This window comes from Prionailurus viverrinus, chromosome B3 (genome assembly GCF_022837055.1).
Source record: "Prionailurus viverrinus isolate Anna chromosome B3, UM_Priviv_1.0, whole genome shotgun sequence".
Lineage (NCBI taxonomy): Eukaryota > Metazoa > Chordata > Mammalia > Carnivora > Felidae > Prionailurus > Prionailurus viverrinus.
In genome coordinates this window covers 113,896,731-113,920,229 of record NC_062566.1, presented here as the reverse complement: position 1 = coordinate 113,920,229, position 23,499 = coordinate 113,896,731, and the positions used below count along the sequence as shown (strand labels likewise).

At 45.5% G+C, this 23,499-nt stretch overlaps 1 protein-coding gene across 6 annotated transcripts in view; it reads right to left on the bottom strand.

Annotated features, from left to right (window-relative positions):
• DCAF4 (DDB1 and CUL4 associated factor 4) overlaps window positions 1-23,283 on the bottom strand; it is a 31,779-nt gene extending 8,496 nt beyond the window's left edge. For 3 of the 6 annotated variants that reach the window (XR_007152958.1, XM_047862546.1, XM_047862550.1), the window contains exons 1-8: window positions 23,146-23,283; window positions 10,295-10,391; window positions 8,089-8,192; window positions 7,508-7,665; window positions 6,739-6,821; window positions 5,391-5,493; window positions 2,724-2,867; window positions 1,714-1,763 (exon numbers count right to left, since the gene is read on the bottom strand). Coding sequence is in view for 5 of the 6 variants with exons in the window: in XM_047862546.1 (XP_047718502.1) it covers window positions 1,714-1,763; window positions 2,724-2,867; window positions 5,391-5,493; window positions 6,739-6,821; window positions 7,508-7,665; window positions 8,089-8,192; window positions 10,295-10,383 (731 nt within the window). In the remaining variant the exon portion in view is untranslated. Of the gene's footprint in view, window positions 1-1,713; window positions 1,764-2,723; window positions 2,868-5,390; window positions 5,494-6,738; window positions 6,822-7,507; window positions 7,666-8,088; window positions 8,193-10,294; window positions 10,392-22,681; window positions 22,833-22,914; window positions 22,978-23,145 lie in introns of those variants that run through there. The other 3 variants (XM_047862549.1, XM_047862547.1, XM_047862551.1) reach the window with 3 other exon arrangements.
• Window positions 23,284-23,499: the final 216 nt, after the last annotated feature.

The window sequence follows — 23,499 nt, the reverse complement described above, 5'->3', positions numbered from 1 at the left end:
GCCTGAAGATTACCTGAAATGATCACCAGAGGGCAAGTAGCTGATGAAGCTACCACAGACCGTATCTTTAAAACTGATTATATGGATTTTTATCCTCTCCTTAGCCTAAGGAGAGAAACATGGGAAAATGTTATCCTGTTTTAAGATCAGAAATGAGAGCAAGGTTGTTTTCTCTCCTTTAAGACTTGGTCTCTTCTGTCCTCTTGTAACATCACAGTAACAGGTGGCCTTATCCTTCCACAGAATCGCACCAAATGAAAGCCACATAGAATTTTCAATTTACAGAACACACACAATTTTGTGTGTCTTATATAAAATGTGTAACCTGAATCTGTGTTTTTAAAATAGAGTGTTTTAAAATAAAATAAAATAAAATAAAATGTTTTAAAAACAGAGTGCAGTGGGGGTGCCTAGGTGGCTCGGTCAGTTAAGCATCTCACTCTTGATTTCAGCTCAGATCATGATCTCACGGTTTGTGAGTTTGAGCCCTGCGTGTGGCTCTGCACTAACAGCACAGAGCCTACTTGGGATTCTCTTTCTCTCTGTCCCTTCCCCACTCACACACTCTCTCTCAAAATAAATAAAAATAAAAAAAGAGAGACAGAGTGCCATAGAACAAATTAAAAAACCCCAACAGGTTCCAAACCCCAACAGGTTCCAATTTTTTGAAACCATTATTTGTTGAGGACCCATGATGTGACAAGCACTGTGCTAAGTGCATTCATAGACATTAACTAATATTAGCCTCGTGACAACTCATGAAATAGGTGTTAGGTACAATGAGTGGTCACATAGTTTCAAGAACTCATTTATTATGGAAATGAACCAAGGACAAGACATATGAATGTGTGGCTCTGGCTCAAACAAGATTACTCTCAGAAGCACGAGACAGACAGGTGTCTTGTGCATCAAGAGCCCTCAGGGACTCCAGGGGAAGGGTCTAGCTAGCCTGAAACTACGCTCCAGTGCTCCTAGTAGAAGAACCCTGATCGCTCTCTGAGAGGGAAGAGGCTACAAGAAGAGGGCTCTAAAGAAGGCCGTGTCTGGCAGGGACCCCAGGCACAGAGCCCACACACTCATGTCCAATGCCAAAGGAATCCCTTTTACTGATGTACGCCCTCAGCCTTCCCCCCGCAAGGGGTCCAGCCCACCCTCAAACCACTGCAGCTCTGAGTTCCTCCTCCTTCACCTGAGGAGGATGTGGGGTTTCTGCCTAAGGCTTTACTATTCTTTTACAGATCTTTTTTTCTTTTTAATGTTTATTTATTTTTGAAGGAGAGAGAGACAGAGTGTGAACAGGGGAGGGGCAGAGAGAGAGGGAGACACAGAATCTGAAGCAGGCTCCAGGTTTCGAGCTGTCAGCACAGAGCCTGATGTGGGGCTCGAATTCACGAACCACGAGATCATGACCTGAGCTGAAGTCAGACGCTCAACTGACTGAGCCACTCAGGCGCCCCAGTTCTTTTACAGATCTTAACAGTGATGGCACATAGTGACATCAATGTCACCCTGGGACCTCGACTACTTCTCTGTGCTCCATGGGAATCTTTGTTCTCTACCTAGCTGCAATGCTCCTTCCTGAAGGGTGAGATGTGCACACAAAATGGTGCAGACCTCTGGCCCCTAGGACGCCACCTCACAAACCCCACAGACACTCAGCTCCTCATCAGGGCCTGGCCTGCCCACCAAACCTCTTCGTCTGCCAAAAGATACAGAATGTGGGAATCCAAGTGATTCAGCGAGGCCCAGCACACAGAGTTCACCTGGTGAGGAAACACACAGCAAGACAGAAAGACTGGTTTGACGGCCAACTCATGGAGACAAATAGACAATGCCTGCCTATGGAATAACTAGTAGGGATACAGACATGGGGCTTCTTTCTTCAGGTCTCACTCCTTTTAAAGACGCTGGAACAAGCGTCAGAACAGGGAAGTTCCCTGCTCCACCATGTAGCGCCTTGAGAGGAACAGGGAGGAAGTAACCCCCAGGCTTTGGTCCTTTGTCGTCAGCATGGACCTCACAGTGAAACATCTAGTAACTTTCTGGTTTGGGGACGGGTTCTCGGCAACAGAAGGGGACAAAACCCACCTCTGAAAGGCATACTGTATTTCGTTTCATTCAGAAACCATTTTCAACCTGTATCCATCTTGTGGCTCATGTCCCAAATGAATAGAATGTCACACAGCTTTTTACACATGCAGCCATCACCCAAGTGCAATTTAAAGGTTGCTCCCTAGACGGCAGGCTGTGCTGTATTATATTTATGTAACCTCTCATCTTTATGTATATTCTATTTATGTAACCTCTTTTTATTTATATAACTTCTGGGTAGGCCACAGACTGGCCGAGTGACTGATGCACTGGAGGACTACCCACAAAGATTACAACAGCCCACTGCCCAAGAACTCGGTGCCTGGCACAGGCTCCTTCGGGTCACCTCGATCCTCTGGAGGGAAGGTCTGTATAAGCAGTGAAAGAAGCCTCTCAAGCCTAAAGAAGTTTCATGCCTTCTCCCAACTATTGACAGTTATTTCTCTTCTAAGAGAAGAAACTCCTGAGGCCCTTTTCTTCCCTTATGGGTTATCAAGATCTAAAACTCCATTTTCTCTTGGTAAAATGAGGTACCCAAGGTTCTCTCCTCTACTCTAAATTGGGCCAACTACTGTAGGCCCCCTGTATCCAAGGCAAAGGGGGTCGCGAGGCTAATGGGAAAGGCAACGTACCTTCCGGTTGGTGAAGTAGAGGTTTTCGTGCATATGCACCTTGAGCGAGGGGGTCTTCAGACCACGCAGGCTGATGATGCCATACTTGGAGCCTCCGACTTTGACATCATTCACCGTGAAGAGCCGGTCACTGTTGGTATCGGCCTGGAGGGGAAAGGAGACCATAGGTGACCTCCCAGGCTGAGCCAGGTGACCTGCCTAAGACCACCTGCCATCTGTCTTAGATCCCACGCTCTGAGCATTTTCACTTGGTGAGTGCTCCCACCCACGAGGGAGCATGGAGGTAACCTGACTTGCACCTACTCAGTCCAGCTGTCACTGGGCAAAGCTAACAGGCATCTGATCTCGCAGTCCAGGAGTGGGGGTGAAGGCGATGAGGGGGAACTGTCAGGAGGCATGAGGTCTGCACAGTGACTCCACTGTGGTTTGGCAGAGTCCCTACATGCATCCGGAAGAGCCACATGGTGACACGCAGCCATCATGAAAGCCATACAACGATGTGGAAAATGCTAGTTATAACCGTGAAGGGGTAAAAGGAGGAAACAAAACTGGATTCCCATTACATGGGCACTTTTCCCCTCAATGAGATACACAAACCAAAAAACAAAAACCCACTGCATTGTAGGAAAAAATTACAATAGAAAATACTATGGGGCGCCCAGGTGGCTCGGTCGGTTAAGTGTACAACTTTGGCTCAGGTCATGATCCCACAGTTCTGAGCTTGAGCCCCACGTTGGGCTCTGTGCTGACAGCTCGGGGCCTGGAGCCTGCTTTGGATTTTGTGTCTCTCTCTCTGCTCCTCCCCGCCTTGCACTCCGTTGCTCTCTCAAAAACAAATAAATGTTAAAAAAAATTAAAGGGGCCAGGCCTGGGTGGCTCAGTTGGTTAAGCGTCCAACTTTAGCTCAGTTCATGATCTCACAGTTTGTGGGTTTGAGCCCCGCATCGGGCTCTGTACCAACAACTCAGAGCGTAGAGATTGCTTCAGATTCTGTGTCTCCCTCTCTCTTTGCCACTCCCCTGCTTGTACTCTCTCTCTCTCTCAAAAATAAGTAAACATTAAAAAAATTTTTTTAGGGGCACCTGGGTGGCTCAGTCAGTTAAGCGTCTGACTTTGGCTCAGGTCATGATCTCGCGGTTTGTGAGTTTGAGCCCTGCGCTGGGCTCTGGGCTGACAGCTCAGAGCCTGGAGCCTGCTTCTGATTCTGTGTCTCCCTCTCTTTCTGCCCCTGCCCTGCTCACACTCTGTCTCCCTCTCTGTCAAAAATAAACATTAAAATAAATTAAAAAAATTTTTTAATGTAGTTAATAATTATTTCAAAGCAAAACCCTACATATTTAAGTGTTTTATGTATACTTATAAATACAACATACACACATACATGGGTTTGGATGTTGGTGAAACTGTATTCACTTTGCAAATTTACTTGGAAAGCACAGTTTCCTGAAGAATCATGACAGAGACTGGAATCAGATCTGAAAAGCTGATCTCTAGGTGGCAAAGCTCCCTTCCCAATACTCTGGTCACACAGCCAGCCAGTCACGTCTAACCCTGGGTGACTGGGAAGATCTGGGCACTAGTGCCAGCCTTGTGTGAGATGAAGTAGGAGGACCAGGGGCTCAGGCCATACTCAACAGCACAGGCATCACCACCCAATTTTATGGAAGAACCCCAGGGAAGGAGCTCCTGAGGGGAAAGTACTGCAAGAAAGTTTTCCAGCGATTCAGGTCAAACTGTGCCCCCAAACATACGGGAGAGTGAAGCCAGGAGAGAACACAAGTCCTGGAATACCCCTTGCAGAAGGGCTCTCCTGTTGAGGTCTCCTGGGGCAAGACCTCAAGGGTGAGCACTGTCGCTTCAGATTCCAGTCCTTTCAGCAGACCACCAGGCTGAGGTTTTTCATTTTGTGTCCTTCTCGAATTCTCAGCTTTCTCCTGGCCTCCAGGAAGGACAGGGCTTACAGGACAGGCCATGATCTCCTGTGGTCTCAAGCTTCTGGTCTAACTCAGTGGTGTGTCGCCTTCTGTTTGCAGTGGACTCTCGGTCCTCTGCCAACATTTCCCTGAACCCTAGGTTCCAGCAATCTCTGGCCTTAACCTTGGCTTCCAGCCCAGGTCTAACCTAAAGCAGAGAAGATGCTCTGCTCCCTATAAAGGACATGACAGAGCTGTGCTGGACGTGCAGGCCCAGGAGCACAGACCCTATAGGACCCTGCCACTGAGGTCAGAGCCAGCAAGCAAGGGAATAACACATAGTCGCTACTAAAGGATACTGGTGCTTCAGGTCTGACCACCAGATTATGCCCAGTACAGAAAGGATTAGAAGCCCCCGGTCCACTGTGTACCTTTTCAATTTGCAGACAACACACCAAAGGGAAACTTACATTGTGACAGTTCTCAATGTGGGGTGGGCTGAGGCTGTCAGATTAGATGACAAGAGCTGTAGTGGGGGTGACGATGGTCGGCACAGCCTGCCCTGCCAGCTCAGCGCCTGCCAGCAGGTAGCCAGTAGGCACTGGTTAGTACCATAAAACCAAGAGGACACCACTTGCTTTTGTGGCACTGGCTTCCGCACGGCTAGCCCCAATGAAAGCCAATGTTAAGCCATGCAGTGTCCGGGGACAGCAGCTATACCTCTGGCACCCGCAGGGCGCTCCCTCCCACTCACCAGTATGAGGTTAAATCGGTCGCTTGCCAAAGCGGAGGGATCCGAGCTCTGAATCTGGACCTTTTTCCTCTGCATGCAGCTCACTCGCAGCTCATGAGCTAAACTGCAGAGGGAAAGAGGGACGGGGAGGGCATGGATGTCGTAATGAGACACCCGTGAAGCAGACTCAGAGCCTCTGCCCTGGCCCACACCCTGGAGACCGCCTCCCCTGGTCAGCCACTTCTCTGAAGTAATTCTCAGCAATGGAGTTGAGTAGGGTCCTAAATAACCTCAATTGTAGAACTCTTAGGAAAACTAAGGCCAAGAAATGGGTGGCCCATTCACAGGGTCAAAGGAAGATGAACTAGACCAATCTGTCTTTGGATCATCTCGTACAACTCTTTCTTGGATCATCTAGTACAACTCTTTCTTGAGACAAAAAGAACTTGCCTGAAAAATGCAAGAAACAGCAGGCCAAAGAGCACCCAGCTAGCAAGAACCAGGTATGGATCCCTTTCTCTCTCCACATCATGGCTGCAACCCCACTAAGAACAAAGCACGTTTTAGGGTGAACAGAGGTATTTCTACCTAGACCTTTAATTCCTTTCCCTCTCAGGAGGGAAATTTGGAGAGGCATACCCAACCCGACCTGGCGGATACCTCCTGCATGGCTGGCCTTCCCTGAAGGGGGCCTTGTTCCATGGTAAGTGCTATAAGGCACTCAAACTCAAGTTGTTTCTTCATAACATGAATTCCGTGCACAGCAGGGAGACAGCAGAATGTAGGGGTTAGGAGCTCAGATGTTGGGAGTCAGATAATTCCACCCTTTCTAGCTTTACCTTGAGCCAGTCAATCAACTCTAAGCCTCAGTCTCTTCTGGAAACTGGGGGAAATATCAACCTAGCTCACAGGGTTTTAGTTAGAATTATATCAGACATTACAAGTGTATAAAGTTTAGAACACATACATCTGTTTAATGCTCTATTTTGGGTGACAACTTGCTGGAAGAGGAGAAGGGAGCAGAAATCGCATGGGAATGAAGCTATAGGGCCTCCTATTACACTAAAAATGATTTCAAGTAACACAGAGGAAACATCTTGAGAAATTTCTGCTCAGTTTCTCTGCCCAGATCCCCTCTCTCTCTTTGGCTTCCTACATGAGCCACTTCCCTTGCTCTACAGAGAGAATGCTTCACTCAGGGCTGGTTTTAGCAGAAGGCAGGCTGTGAGCTGAGCCCCCCTCTCCCAACTGTGAAGACTCCTTACAGAGTGGTTATGTACTCCATCCTGACTGACTTCTTGGACCATGGAAATAAGAAATAGGAAAAGAATATTCATGAAGAAAACTTAACAACGAGGCATTGTCTTACCGGCAATAACTGGTGGCATTGAGAAAACCCAGCTTGTTTTTTTGGAGCAATGAAGATGCATTAAAGCCCATCCTGGCTATTTTCTAAATTAAAAGAGAAGAGAAGAGTAATGAAGTTTTATGTTATGGGATAATGGAGAATGTTTTCAGTTCCACAGGGTGTAATGAAAAAGCAAGCGTACTAAGTTGGCAGAAACTATATGCATAAAGTTCTAATGGTCTCCTCTTCTTGGCAAGAGGAAAAGTCCATCACAAGAAAGAACGTGTGAGCTAGGAATTTGGTTTGGTGCCCATGTCCAGACTGCCCATCAATTTATGCCTGGGAAGATGAAGCCACCCCACTAGTGGACACAAGAATGGCACTGGTCACTCAGGTCTGCTTTCTGTTCGACTACTAGTGACCCCGGGGCCCCGATAAACCACTGAAATGTGCTGGGATGTAATCCCCAGAAGGGATGCAGGAAATCCTCATATCCAAACCACATCCCTCGGTTTTCTATTTAAAATATACAATTACTGAAACCATTTCATGCCACTTCCCCAGATTCTTCTGAGAAAGGACAAGATGTAAGAATCACTGATGAAACTTTGCAGATAAGAAAAGGGGGGTGGGAGATTTCTTGCCTTCTTACTCGCTTCATCAGATTACTACGGTGGAAGGTTGATGTCACATTCCCTCAAGTACACCATGCTAAGTGTTACAGAGGCATCTGCTCGGCACCTCCTATCAGCAGTGGATGGATGTGGCCATCATTGAGTGTGGAGCCCACCTTTTTCTGCTTGTCTTCTTCCTCCAGCAGCTGCAGCCTTTTGCTTTCCATCTCCTTGTGCCGGATGCTCTCCTTTGTGAGGGGGTTGCAATTGTTATGTCCGGGGAGCAAGCGGAAGTAGCGCTTCTTTTCCGGGTCAAAGTAATACCCTGGCAGATCTTTAGTCAAAAAGAAATGAAATCCACTTAAACACTGCACTGACCCACCTATGAAGGAACCCATGATTTGTCCACACCACCCCTTACAGATGCCTGTCTTTTCTGAGGGGCAGGAGGTGGGCTGACATTGTCACTCCCCATCCGACGCCCATTTCGGTCCTGCACTGGCGGAGCCGTTTGCCTCAGAATCCCCATTCCTGACACAGTCAGGATGTTTAGTCAGTGTTTTAATTTGCTCCAGAGTTTCCTCCAAGCCGGGAACGGGTGTCGTTGACACACATGGAGTTCACCCACATTCAAGTGCAGACACACATGGCTAAGAAGGGCAGCCAAAACAGTTAGAACCAGATGATGAGGCAGGGTGAGGTGTCATCTTTTCTACAGGCAGGGACACAGGAGGTCTACATCCAGCAGACGCCTCACCTGGCGCGGAAGAACTCCCAGCTGTGCCAGATGAGGTCGATGGGGCCTCGTCATCATCGGCACGGCCAGAATCCTGTGGGCTTTGCTGTGCCGCTGTGTTACACCTGTTGACACACAGTCACAGTAACTTGCAGTGAGGAGCTTGAGTCCCATTCTCTGACTGTGGGATCCTGCTGGGGTCAGTCAAGGCAGTCCATGGCCTTCATTTCAACCCTCTGATTCTTCTGATTACCTGGGGAGCTCTGACCTCTCTTTTCCTGGAAAGCAGTGTTACCTACTACAAATATACAGAAGTCAGGGCAAGGTTTTGGTTCCTCATCCTTAACAGGACACGGGTCACAGTAATTCCCTTTCCTTGTCTCCTCATATGAGCATTTTGTGAGATCTTTTCAAAATTTCCAAATGAAAAGGGGAACAGAAACCTTTGCCAATGAGAATGTTACCAGCTGGGCTCATCTGTCAGCTCAACAGCAGTTACAAGGCCAGGTGCATTTCATTCTTTATTGGATTCAGCAGTACAAAGGGTTTAAATTTTACCTGGCTACACAAGCTTACAGATGGAGAAACCGGGGTTCAGGGCACAGAGGTGATTTGCTCAGTTAATACTGGGACAGAGCCATGGTTTAAACACCTGATTTGCAAAACTACAAGCAGCTTCTGTGGCAATTACAGGCTGAAGGATATAACGATACAGCAAAACACCTAATTTTAGAATCCTGACAAAATCCACTTTAAAATCAAGAACTTCCTGCCTATCCCTCAAAGGAATACAAACTGAATCACTAGGTTGAAGGAATGAAAGAACTTTCTCTTCTGTCTGTGAATTCTAACTATGCCATTTCAGAGAAAATCATTTGCTCTCCCTTTTTTATGGCCCGGACCTTTCTGAGGCAGCTCATCTGGCTGCCGCAAGAGAAGGATTAAGCATCATGACAAACGTCTACATTTCTAGTCCAAGGAATGCTGTTCCATTCTGTCTATACAGAGCCCAAAAGGTGGCTGTCTGGCGTGTTTCCACAGTACCTGCCAGGAAGAGTAGTGCTCTTTTTGCACAGATCACATTTATCTGCACATTGGACTCTCGTGCGAAGGCCCGGGGCCCCCAAAATATCCATAGCTCTCCTTACAAAACATACAAACACTGGGCACCGTCCTGATCTTTCTACAATATGGGTCAAGTCTGGGACTCTGGCTCAGAGTCACCGATTTTATCCTGCACCTAATGAGGCCCACCATGTATGAAGGGCCTGCTCGGAGGCAGGAAGCCCATCAGAGGCTTTACATAACAGTATTGCAAACCTTGTACTAGCTCTCTTGTACAAGGGTGACTCAGAGTGAAGTAACTTGCCCAAATTCACATAGGAAAAGGCAGAGTGCCAAACCTAGACCTTCTGATTCCAAAGCCCTTGTTCTTTCCACAACACTTTGGTGGTTTTTATTACTGTTTAGGTCAATCTGTTCTAGAGAAGCATCTTGGTATCTGGCATCTTCTGACCCTATAGTTAGACACCCGTCCAGTTTAGAAGGAGGTCTGAAGTACGGCAGAATTTTGAAATTGGCATGCAGGCTTTCTCTGGTGAAGAGGGGGCTGTGGAAAGATTTCTGCATGAAAGAAACACAGTCCAGTCCCAAAACAAGATGCCCACCTACAGCAGGATAAGACACTCCCCACAGCTCAAGGCCAACAGGACTTCTGGTCATAAGAAAAATAAGTTGAGAATGGAACATGTTTTATGCTGGGGACTTTGAGTACAGACTAAGTTTTACTTTCTAAACTAGGTAGCGGGTACATGATGTTCATTGTATTATTCTTTATACCTTTTTGTGTTTATTATATATACAATATTATATATTTAGCCTTTCTAAGGACTTAGGCTAAATGAAATTAGGTCTCCAGAAAGCTATTTTCATTGGCTAGAAAAAAAGGGAGAGAGAGGAAAAAAAAGGCTGCAAAACAGAAAAACAGCTCTCGAGTTCCACCTGTTAAGGTCTCCTTCTAAGCCTCTGGCTAATACTCAGTACAGAGGTCATGGTCACTCTCAGAAGAAAAGAGTCCGGCCATATCTCCTAACTACTCAATTGGTGGTGGGCAGTGGCACTGGGAACGTGGGCCCCGGCTCAGACCTTGCCTTTTGATGAGAACCCTGTGACTCCCGCTCACAGACAGGCTACACGGGCTGGGGTGGCACTGGGCAGCAGCACTTGCCTCTCGTCAGAACCGTGTTGTCTGAACCAAGGGTTCTGCTGGTGGCCTCTTCGCACACGTCTTCTATTCTGCCTGTTGTTTTTATGCATTTCTGTTCCTAAAAGAGAAAAAAAAGAAAGTTTACATACAAATATGTGTGTGTATGCACTTTTCTGTTTGTTTTAAACAAAAATATTTTTTTAATGTTTTATTTATTTTTGAGAAAGAGAGACAAGAGTGAGAGCAGGGGAGGGGCAGAGAGAGGGAGACACAGAATCCGAAACAGGCTTCAGGCTCGGAGCTGTCAGCACAGAACCCGACGCGGGGCCTGACGTCACGAACTGTGAGATCATGACATGAGCCACAGTCAGACACTTAAATCAACTGAGCCACCCGGGCGCCCCTGTTTGCCCTTTTTTTTTTTTTTTTAAAATGTTTAGTTTTAAGAGAGAGAGTGCATGTGAGCAAGGAGGGGAGGTGCAGACGGAGAGGGAGAGAGAATCCCAAGCAGGCTCTGCATCATGACCTGAGCTGATATCAAGAGTTGACGCTTAATTGACCACCCAAGGCGCCTTTTTGCTTCCTGATAGTTCCTTCATGCTCAGAGCTAGGCAAAAGGATGGCTCAAAATGGGTTCTCACCAGAGCCAACACACCAAGCCCCGCCTATAAAGGCTGCCTCCTTTATAGGAGATACCGATAAAATCCCATGCTTCTGAAGCCACTTCTTTGGCTACAGTTGTCCTACCTCAGAGTTAACACCTGGCCTGCCAATCTGCCAACCTCTGGTTCCCTGGGTCACTGTGTGAGCTGATGACAGATTCTCACAATTACTTTAGATGGCAGTTGAGGCTGGCATGGAAATTCTTAGGTTATTCTTCTTTCTTTTCTTTACCAGATAACACCACAGCATATAATTTTTCTTTCAATCCACACACATCCCTATTCATAGAGAACAGTTGACAGTGAACACTTTCTCCTACACAATTCCAGCACCGAGCAGGGAAAACTGTGAAATAACTAAAGGAGAGCTAGTGTGTGGGACTTCTCAACATGCTGTATAAAGGTTTTAACTTCCTGAAGTATGCTAGCTGTTAAGGGGACAGGTGTGCACATGCATTTTTAAAAATAAAAATGAAATAAAAACACTTCTTAATGACACGTATTGCCATATTTCAAGTGGCTTTTTCAAATCTTATATAGCCTGAAACCAGCACTTGAATCACAAGTTTCAACACTGGGAATCACAGTAAGAGGTCTTAAAAGGATCAAACTGTGGTGGTACATGGACCAGCTGCTCTGAGTTTCACGCTTTTCCAACACCTGGTGACTCCCCCCACCTCCAACCCATGGGAGACAATGATGACATCTTACCGAATGCTTTTTTTTTTTTTTTACTGAATATACTTTAAAACCATATTCAAATGCCATAACAAAAGTAGAAAAAACATTTCGAGGGCTGAATGTAGCCAAAGAATAGGCTAGAAATCTATTTGCCTCTATTTTCCAACTTATACTTCTGAGTGGGGAATGCTTATTGGCATCAGAGCACCTAAAGTCTGGACTTCTGGTCTAGTACTTATGCAAACATTTTGCGAATTCTATAACAAAGTCCTCAGTTTGCTTGCTTCAGACAGTCAGTCTGCCTCCCCCACTGGGTCATCCCATAACCCGATTACTTTCACCAGATGCTCTCCAGTCCAGTGTCAGAATGGAGCACTAGTGAAGCAAAGTCTGTAGCCCTGTGGATGTGGAGTCATCATAAATGTCTTATTTTGTCTTAAATTGTCATCCTCTGCTGGGACAGTATGAATTAACCTAGTTGGAGTCACTCTCGACAACGCAGGGTGTTGCCACTGTCCTCACACTCTTCCCACTTTCTTCTGGCCCTTACTTGGTAGCATAGGTCCCTGCCTCACAGAGAAGAGCGACGTGGCCAGGAACGAACACCCCAACTTCTCTCCCTTCCTTCCACAAACATCTGCCTTTCATACTTCTAACGGTTTTCTCTCTGGTCTTGGAGAAACAGGCGTCCCTGGGCCTCTTCCTGGCAAACCCACGCCACCTGGCTGATGCTCACATTCCTCAGACTCTGCAGCCACCCGTTCCCACGCATGTTCCATCAATTTCCCCGTCCTTCTCTCGGCTTACGAACACGGCCAGGTTTTTCATTTGTATGCGCTCCCTCTCCGACCCAACAGGAAGAGGAGTACTCTGAGCACGTGGTCTATGTGCACACATCCCACCTGTTGGTTTCCCAGTCATTCCTCAGCCCACTACAGTCAGGCCGCCTCCCTCACCTTTCTGCTGAAACGCTCCTGTGAGGTCCTACTTGCCAAAGCCAGTGGTCTCTTTTTAGTCCATTCCTACCACATGCGATGCCATGAAGCTTCACTCTTTCTTTGGCTTCTGGAATATCTTTCTCTTGGTTTTCCTCTTGTCAAATTCAGCCTTTTCTGGTTTCCCCATAGGTGCGTTTTCTACTGTTCTGTCCTAGATCCTCTTCATACTTCTAACATCTCACCTGCCAACACAGATTCATCTCCAAGCCCTAACATCCCTCCTGGGCATCCACTTCTTCCACCACCACCTCCTCCTTCCAAAGTGACAGCAGACTCAATAGGCTCAGAGCCCATGATCTTTCCCTAGCTTCCCCTCTTTTACCTATCCCTTTTTCCCTTCTCTGTAAATAATACCACTACCGCCGCCTTCACCTCTGTTCAACAGTGTAACAACTTTATTCATCTTCCTAAGCAACCCATTTTCATGGCTCCTGGACACCACACATATGGGTCTCCCTAAGGATCAATTTTCCTAATTTTCATTTAAGAATAAAGTTGTATTTACTAACTAGTTAAGTTACAAGCTAAGAGGCACTGTGCAGACAAAGGGAAATAGGTAGGACTAGTGTTAAGAAAATTGATGAGAAGAGGGGCGCCTGGGTGCTTCAGTTGGTTAAGCATTCAGCTTTGGCTCAGGTCATGATCTCGTTCGCGGTTCATGAGTTTGAGTCCCAAGTTGGGCTCTTGCTGACAGCTCAGAGTCTGGAGCTGCTTCAGATTCTGTGTCTCCCTCTCTCTGCCCTTCCCCTGCTCACACTCTCTCTTCCTTCTCTCTCAAAAATAAACATTAAAAAAAAAAAAAAACAGAGAAGAAAAAGATGCCATACTGACATAAAAGGATAAAAATTTCTGTAGACTGCACATTCTATACATATGACCCCAGTTTGCTTTAATTATGAAATAATGCATGACTCCAGTGAAGAACACAGTAATGGTTAAGTCAAAGGCTTCAGATCAGGAGGCAGGAGCATGGCCTACCTGCAACCTTATTCTCAAAAGAAGGGCACAAAATGACGAGGACACGGTAAATAATAACTAGTGAGTGCTGATTTTGGAATATTTCTACACCATCACCTCACACAAACACAGGTTCAGGTTCTGCAACAGAATGAGAGGCTGACAACATCAACCAATCTGATAAGCAACATCCAGCCAAAGTCATTTTATTTTTTTCAAGTTCATTTATTTATTTTGGGCGGGGGGGGGGGGAGGGAAGGGCAGAGAGAGAGAGAAAGAGTGAGAATCCCAAGCAGGCTCCACACTGTCAGCATGGCGCCCAACGCTGGGCTCGATCTCACAAACTGTGAGATGATGACCTGAGCTGAAATCAAGAGTTGCATGCTTAACTGAATGAGCCACCCAGGGCCCCCAAGCCAAAGTCATTTTAAAAAGTCACAACAAATAGAAGTAGACTAAACACAGAAAGGATTAGAGGATGGTGAAAAGGGATCGTTTTGTACTTTTAAGAAGCCTATTTCAGGGGTGGGGAGAGTCTTCCCGAATACAGATCTAGTTCACTCTCAGTATCCACTTTATGCATTACACTTGTCCTTATCACTCTGTACCAAACTTTGTACTCCCATCTCATGTTAAATGTGATGTGAATTTTCTAAGCAAAGATCCTGCCTTGTTCCTTCCTCTGTTCCTAGCACCCATGACCTAGTTGGTTCTCAGTAAATGTTCACTGAACTAAACAAACACCAAAACAACCCTGCAGCTACTTTAAAATCCCAGGTAGCCCCTTTCTGCTCTAGGCACTTTCATTTGCTATTCAACACAGATTTACAGAGAACCCACTGAGCCCTGGGGAGCAGGCAGAGAGAAATAAACTGTGGTTTCCATTCTCCAGACACTAGTTGATCACTAGGGACGTAGATGTATGAACCGGTTCCCGCAGTGCCTCATAAGTGAAGACTCAGGTCTCTCCAGGTGTAGCAAAAAAGAAGAGAGTCATTGCTCTGAGTGGAAGGGCGAGAGGGGAGAGACAGTCTGAGTTGTGGTTGGAGTGTCAGGCAAGGGGGTGAGGGGCCTGCAGCAAGCAGTTTGCTATGGCCAGAGCCTAAAGTACAAGTGGTTGAGGGATGAGGCTGGAAAGGCAGGCAGGGCCAGCCCATGAGGCCTCTGCTATGATTAGACATCCATGTCGGAAAGGGCACTATACAGGCAGCACAGAGAATAAGCTGGAAGTTAAGGACTGCTGCAGCAAACCAGATGAGATGAACTCACCGGCTATGGAAGTGACACTTGGAACAGAGGATCTTGAATTTAGACAGACTCAGGTGAATTTCATGTGACAGGTGGAGATAGAGGAGTGAGGAACCAGTAAGTGACTAACTGGTAGGGTCCTGACCTGGGAGACCAACAATAAAGGAAGAAGAGCAGTTTGCGGGAGAGAAGACAATGAGACTCGTTTTGTACACACCAAATTCAAGACGCCTGCAGAACAGAGGCAGGCAGCTGTAAAAAGCGTCTGGGAATCCAGAGAGGAAACAAGGCTAAAGATACAGATTTGAGAGTCATCAACATGTGAGGACACAGACTGAGACAAATGTAGATCTAAAGCAAAATATACAGTGAAGATCTGAATTCAAAATTAGAGATAATTTTATTGGATAGTAATAGAAAATTCACATTTATCAGTTTTTAGATCAGTGTTTCTTAACTGAGGACAATTTTATTTACCAGGGGACTTTTGGCAATGTCTGGAGACAGTTTTGTTTGTCACAACTTGGGGGGAGGGCAGTGATGGAGGTGGATGACATTGCCAGTTAGTGAGAAGAAGTCAGAGATGCTGTTAACCATCTTACAATACACAGGATAGTCCCCTACAATGAATTAACCCAGCTCCAAATAGAGCTGAAGTAGAGAAACTTTTTTTTTTTTTTAAGGCTGGTTGTTTTGTTTTGTGAGACTGAGCATGAGCAGGGGAGGGGCAGAGAGAGGAGAGAGAAAATCCCAAGCAGGCTCATGCTGTCAGCACAGAACCCCGTGTGGAGCTTGAACCTACTGTGAGATCATGACCTGAGCCGAAATCAAGAGTCGGATGCCTGTATGACTGAGCCACCCAAGTGTCCCGAGAAACTAGTCTCGATAGAAGTGCTCACCAACAATTTGCTAGATGAAAATGCTGAATCCCAGCTTCTTTGCAGCTGCTTTGCCAGACAGGCATTAAGCAAGATGTGTTGTGGAAGGCTGGGCTTGGCTCTGCCCTTCAAAGAATCTTACAAGTACTTGAAGAAGAAAAATAATTTCTTTTTAAAATATTAATATTAAATATTAATATTATTTTTTTAAACATCTATTTATTTTTGAGAGAGAGAGGGCAGGGGAAGAGCAGAGAAGAGAGGGAGACACAGAATCTGAACCAGGCTCCAGGCTCTGCACTGACAACAGAAAGCCCGATGTGGGGCTTGAACCCATGGACCGTGAGATCATGACTTGAGCTGAAGTCAGATACTTAACTGACCGAGCCACTCAGGCGCCCCCCCTTTAAAAATTTTTTTAAATGTTTTATTTGTTTTTGAGAAAGAGACAGAGCCTGAGCCAGGGGGAGGAGCAGAGAGAGAGGGAGACACAGAATCTGAAGCAGGCTCCAGGTTCTGAGCTGTCAGCAGAGCCCGATTGCAGGACTCGAACTCATGAACTGTGAGATCATGGCCTGAGCCGAAGTTGGATGCTTAACCAGCTGAGCCACCCAGGTGCCTCAAGAAAAATAATTTCTAAGAGACCATTATTCTGTTAGAACAACGTTAATTTCAAAGAAACATGATTTAATTTTGGAAAGTGATTGGGCAATACTTACCAAAATTATGATATGAATATACCTTATGACACAGACACACAAATCCTCAACAAAATGCTAGCAAATCAAATCCAGAAGCATATAAAAAGGATTATACATGATGAGCAAGCAGGATTTATCCCAGGAATATAAGTTTGATTCAACATAGGAAAATCAATCATGTAATACAGCATATTAACAGAATAAATGGAGGGGAAAACTCCATGTGATTATCTCAATAGATGCAGAATGCCTCTCATGATTAAAAACTAGGAATAGAAACGTTACAACTTCCTCAACTTGATATAGGGCATCCACAAAATACCCAAAGCTGGGGTGCCTGGCTGGCTCAGTCATTAGGGCACGGGATTCTTGATCTCAGGGTTGTGAGTTCAAGCCCCACATGGGTGTGGAGCCTACTTAAAACAAACACCCAAAGCTAACATCATACTTCATGGTGAAAAGAGTGCAAGTTTTCCCCAAAGATAAGGAACAAGACGAGGATGTCCATTCTCACCATTTCTATTCAACAATGTACTGGAAGTTCTAGTCAGGGGCAATTCGGCAAGAAAAAGAAATAAAAGGCATCCAAGCAGGAAAAGAAGTAAAACTATTTCTATTTGCAGATGACATGATCTTATGTAAAAAAAAAAAAAAAAAAAATCCTAAAGACTACACAAAAAAACTATTAGGGGTGAAAAATGAGTTAAGCAAGTTTGCAAGATACAAGATATTAAAAAAAAAGGAGTTGTAATCCCATACTAGCAAAAAACTATCTGAAAATTGAAATTAAACAATTCCATTTACAATATCAAAAAGAATACTTAGAAATACATATAATAAGGTTAAGTGTATAACTTGTACATTGAAACTATAAAACACTCAAAGAAATTAAAAAGAGGATCTAAATAAATGGAAAAACATCCATGTCAAGGATTGGAAGACCCTGAGATTACTAAGAGTCTCATGCTCTACTGACTAATCCAGCCATGCATCCCCCAACTGATTTTTGAAAAAGGTGCCAAGACTATTCAATGAGGGAAAGAATAATCTTTTCAACTGCTATGACTGCTGGATATTCACCTGCAAAAGAATGAATCTGGATCTCTATTTCACATCATACATAAAAATTAACTCTAATGGATTCAATATTTAAAACTATAAAACTCTGAAGAAAATAAAGGTATAAATCATCATGATCATGGAATAATGGTTTCCTAGATACAACACCTGAAGCATAAGAAAAAAATAAATTGGACTTCATCAAAATCAAAAACTTTAGTGCAAAGGGCACTATTAAGTGACCCCCCCCCCCCAAAAATAATAAGACAACTCACAAAATGGAAGAAAATTATTTTTAAATCATATATTTGATAAGGATCCAGCTATACAGAATATATAAACAACTTAAGAGGAAAAATAACACAATGAAATAATGAGCAAAAAAATTAGATATACAAATGGCCACTTAGAACATGAAAAGATGTTCAACATCATTAGTCACTAAGTAGATGCAAATCAAAACCACTTAGCACTTCATGCTTATCAGGATGGCTACAATAAAAAAAAAAAACACAACAGGCAACTAACTACAAGTATTGGTGAGGATGTGGAGAAACCTCAAACATTGCTGGTGGAAAGCAAAATGCTGCAGCCACTTTGGAAAAATAGTCTGGGAGTTTGTCAAAAGTTTCAACCGTTACCACATGACTCAGCAAAACCCAGCAGAAATGAAAACCTGTATCTATGCAAACATTTGGACGGTAACATTCACAGCAGTATTCGTTAACTGTCCCAAAGTAGAAACAACCCAAATCTCATTCAACTGATGAACAGATAAACAAAATACACCACATCCACAGGACAGAGTTCAACCATGAAAAGAGTGAGGTATGGATGCCTGCTACAATGTGGATGAACCTCGAAAACATTAAGTGAAAGAAGCCGGACAGAAAAGGCCACATATTGCATGAATCAATGTATAGGAAATCTCCAGAATAGGCAAATCCAGATACAAAGAGAAGGGAGGAGAGAGGGGAAGGAAGAGGTGGTTTCCAGGGGGCCTGGAGTAGGGAAAGAGAAGGCAGAGAATGGGGAGTGACTCACTGGTACAAAGATTTCCTCCCTCACAAGGTTCTTTATAAAAGAAGCTTCTTGAGGAGTCTATTTTTCTGTTATGAGTAATTGCTTTTCTCAGCCATCCCAGGTTAGTTGATAAAGACTTTGATTACATTGTTTTATATTTTTAGGAATAAGAGTCACTGTGACACCCTTTATCTAGGTGCTGACTTAGTAAATTTTTATAGAATCTTAAATGATGGGTGTCTTGGTGGCTCAGTTGGTTAAGTGACTGACTCTTGATTTCAGCTCAGGTCATGACCTCACGGTTATGAGATTGAGCCCCCAGTTGGGCTCTGCACTGCTGGTGTGGAGTCTGCTTGGGATTCTTTTTCTCTACCCCCCCCCCCTTCTGAGCGCTCTCTCTCAAAATAAACATTAAAAAACAAAAACAAGAATTTTAAATGATTTATGATGTTCCATGTGTACCTGTTTATGTTTTCATAGGCAACATTCCACCAAATTATTAGCTTTGGTAACCAAAGCTATGGTATCATATATAATACTTTACTATGACAGCAGTTTTGTTTGTTTTAAAACCAGAATCAGGTTGAATGTGACTTTCATTTAAATTCAAATTTATGCCTGTGCATTTGTAAAACACTGATACACTAGTGTCATATTTCCTTTATTCTGTTTGGTTACACACCTATTGAAAGGTAAATATACAGAGTGAATAATGAGACTTCATGTTTCAGTAAGTTTAAAAAAAAAAAACTTGGTCTTTTTACTTAATGTTTCATGAGATAGAATTTTTTAATCAGAACAACTAGATAGGATCCTTTTCTGGAGTCGACCTAAAAGAAGCTAACTGGAATTGGTAGATCTTTTGGTTTCTGTTATCTACTTACTATAGCACTCTTGACTAGGAACAGTGCAATATGAAACACTTTGAAATCCATAATCTTTAAAAAAAAAAAAAAAAAAAAGAGGAAGGTAATGATACAAAAAAACCCACTCATTATCACAAGGTAAGAGGTTAAAATGACTGGGGGTATGTAATATTTTTTAAAACCTCCATTTTAGGTCAGCACAAACTTAATTTTCCCCCCTATTTCCAGCAGCGTTTCATTCTGAGGTTTAACATGGCAGGCCAGTATAAAGTTTTACAGTTCAGTACAGCAGACCCCCAGGCCCACGGTTTCACTTTCCCCAGCTTTGGTTATCCTCCATCAGATCCAGAAGCAGAGGCTCTTCCTCTGGTTAGATCTTCAGGAGATCAGTAACAGCCTATTGTGTCACAACGCCTATATGTTGATTCATCTCACAGGCATTTTATCATCACATCATCACAAAAAGGATGAATACCGTAAAATAAGAAATTTTCAGACAGACCGTGTTCACATTAACTTTTATCACAGTACACTGTTGTAATTGTTCACTTTATCATTAATTGTTGTTCACCTCTTACTATGCCTAATTTAGGAACTAAACTTCATCACAGGTATGTATGTATAGGGAAAACATAGTATATACAGGTTTCAGTACCATCCATGGTTTCAGGCATCCACTGGGGGTGTTGGAATGTGTCCCCCCAGACAAGGGTTACTATTGTAATCCTGGATTCTGAGTCATTTTAAGATAAAAATGGAAAAAAGTGTAAGAAAATTAATTTTCTTCTTCTGTAACATTTCAAATCATCTGCTTGTTGATCCTCTCTTAGTCAACAGGTAGATACCTGTCCCCTTCCAAATACACTTAGCTGACAGCCGTCTCTGAAAAGGAACTCTTAATCTGCTGTCAGCGAGCACTATAAACCCCAACACATAAAACCAGAAATAGACAGGACCACCTAACTCATGCTCTGAAACCTACTGTTTATCTTTCTTATTATACTTTCTTGAGGCACTGATGAAGATGTTTTGCAGTGACCAGAACATTGCAACCGCCAGGCCAGCAAAGTCCTGACAGCAACAGAATGCTGAAGACCACATCCCAAACATTCCCTCCCCGGGCCACGATCACTTGCTTTACACATACCCACCCACTGTGATCACATCCTGTCTGCTCTTTTGCACACACCCTCCTGAACCTCTCCCTATAAAACTACAGGTGTCCATCTTGCAGGCTGGGACATCAGTTAAGGCTGGAGCCTGCCACCTCCTCTGGTTGCCGGCACGGAAATAAAATTCTCGCTTTTTTCCAAACCCTTGTCTCTTATTACCGGCTTTTCTTGCCATGAGTTTATCCCAGTTAGTTCCGAAACAGTGTTGGCAAACCTACTCAGGAGGTGTGCTTTTGATTTGCCAAGCTCCCTTGGGATTCCCAGGGATGGAGCAGTTGGCCTCACAGGGAACCAAAGCTGCCCTCTTAGTTTCCTGAGGTACTGGCTGAGATAGATCGTTGGGTTATGTTCTCACATTATCTAAATGAGGTGGATAATCTGGTGGATACCTAGAACTTCTGAAAAACCTATAAATCTTCCTCATTAACCTTTGCCGTATTTTGGTAGGCAGCAGTGTGTCTCTGTAATGCTTTGAGGTGAAATAGAATTCAGTAGTGATAGAACTGAAATACAGTCTTGGTATCCTTGACTTTTTGCTTTTCAGAACTGCCAATAGGTTTCTCCAGATGAAAGCTGTTTGGATAGCACCCACTCTAGCTGTCTGTAATTGGGTTCTGCCTGTGAAACAACATACCCAACAGATGGTTTTGCGGACTTGTCCTTTCTAATTCCGCTTAGCTTCCCCATTCCTTGCTGTTAACAGTTGCTGTAAAGTCATCTCATTTCATTTTTGCCTTGGCTGCATAAGCTTTCAAAGGTTCACCTCCTTTGGCTCCAAGTCTGAATCTCCACTTGTGGATAATCCAGAAGTTGGGCAAGTTCCTGAGTTTTTCGGGCCCTGCTTCAAAATCTAGGGTCTCTGTAGAGGCCTGATGGAGGATCTCACCCAGAGGTCGGCTTTGCCTCACAGTCAGGCAGTTCTCTCCAAAGGAGCGGCCAAGATTTGGCACAGCTCTCCAAAAGGCCTATAGCTGGAATATCCCAGTTTTCCTGATAACCGGCACTCCCCCTCCCCCAAGACAGCTCCTGCTCGCCTCCATACCATGTGGGATCAACTCCACACCATGTGGGATTGTGGGGCTGCCCCGGGGCCTCTACTCTTCCTGCACACTGGGAGCAGGCATGATTCTCCTTGCTCCAGCCCAGGGCTAAAATTCAGCATGGGGTACAGGCTCCATCTCCCCCACCGGAGACCTCAGGTTGGGAGGCCCTGGCAGCTGGGCCTCAGCATTCGGCCTGGAGCCCAACAAGGCCCCTTTGAGGCGCCTGGGCTGCATGGGGCCAAGGTTTCTTTCTGGGGTGATGAAAATGTTCTGCAATAAGATCATGGGGATAGTCGCACAACCTTCTAAATATACTACAAAACCCACCCAGCTGTACCCTTTAAAATGGCAGATTTTATGGTATGTGAATTATATCTCAAAAACAAAGATTTACTACGCATCAGTATAATATTTAAAAGTGAGAAACATCCTAAAACTCTAACAGGGTAATTAAGGTTATAGAGACTCTGGATTGTAATGTGGAAAATGCTAATGCTGAACGGTTTGTAAAACAGAATACAAAATGGCCTCTACTAGGAGCTTGCCAAGCCCACCTTGAGTTTTTGTGTTTTTTTTTTTTTTTTTAACTATTTTACCATTGAGGAAACTGAGGCTTAGGCTAAGTATCTGACCCAGCAGGACACACTGAATGGTGGAAAAGGAATCCCACCCCCGCTGGTCAGGCCCCTGGGCTTGGTCACCCACAGAACACCACTCCAACTCTAATCTCCATTGTTATTTAAAGCCAGACTTTGGGGTTTTGGAATTTTGTTTCCCCCAGGAAGTTGTCCCGGTTTTCTTTCCTGCTTGCTGTTTGGTTCACAGGACAAGGGGTGTAGACTACCCCACGCCCACCTGGGGGAAAAGGGGTATCACTGAGGTCAACGGGGGGCGGGGTGCGATGAGGCTTCCAGGACCCTGAGAACAGGAAAAGGTGGCTCTCCCGCTAACACACAACTCGGTGCGGAGGTTAGCTCGGAAAGCTTGGGTTCAACCCGGGGCTCCACCATTCACTAGTTCAGTAGTCAGCCTGGGCGAGCGAAACCGCACTAGGCCTCTTACCGCGTCTGACAAAGGTAGTCCTGCCCACCTCACTGGGCTGGTGGGGGTGGAAACTTACTTAAGGCTTGGAAAATAGCCGGCACAGTGCCTAGCACTCCGTAAGCGCTCAGCGTGCACACAACCTCAACTTTCAGGAAAACCGCCACCAAGGGTCCGCAGTCCAACCTAGTGGCAGGTGTCGGGCGCCACCTTCAGCAACAGCGCTTAAAAAAAAAAAACGCTCCTTCGCGACCGACGACACTCGCGGCGCCCCCCGCCCCCCCACCCGGTGTTCAGAGCAGAAGAACCTACCAGACGAGACGAGCCCAGCTGTGCCCGCCCACGAAGCCCGCGCACGGTAGTTCGCCGGCCCAGCCCCCCACCCACCCACGCCTCGGTCGGGCCGGCGTTCCACGTGCTCGGCTGCTCCCCGCCCCTTTCTCCGGCCTTCCCCCGCGGCCCATCCCATCCCGAGCTCTGTGAGGGGAGCAGCAGCGGCTCCCGGACCGACGCCAAAGGTCACGCTCGTCGGCAGACACTTACTTCTTGGAGCGTCCCTTCTGGATCTCTCTCGGGCCCAGGACCGGCACCGGTACGGGCTAAGCGTGGAAAGACCCGGAAAGACCCGGAAAGACCCAGGTATAGCGTCCGCCACTTAGTGGCGTCCGTTTTTGTGTTGCCGCAGCGGATAGGACTAGGCGGCCGCCCCTTCCTTCTTATTGGACGTGGCTTCTGACTGTCTACGCCAATAGGGTGGATCTTGGAGGGGGCGGAGATTGGGGGTTCGGCTTAGCCCAGGCCTGGCGTAGAGGCCGCGTGTCTGCCGGCGAGTCTGGGGCGGGGCCGGACGCGTTTGGGGCGGGGCCGGGCAGGGTAGGAGGGTGAGTTCTGATTCCG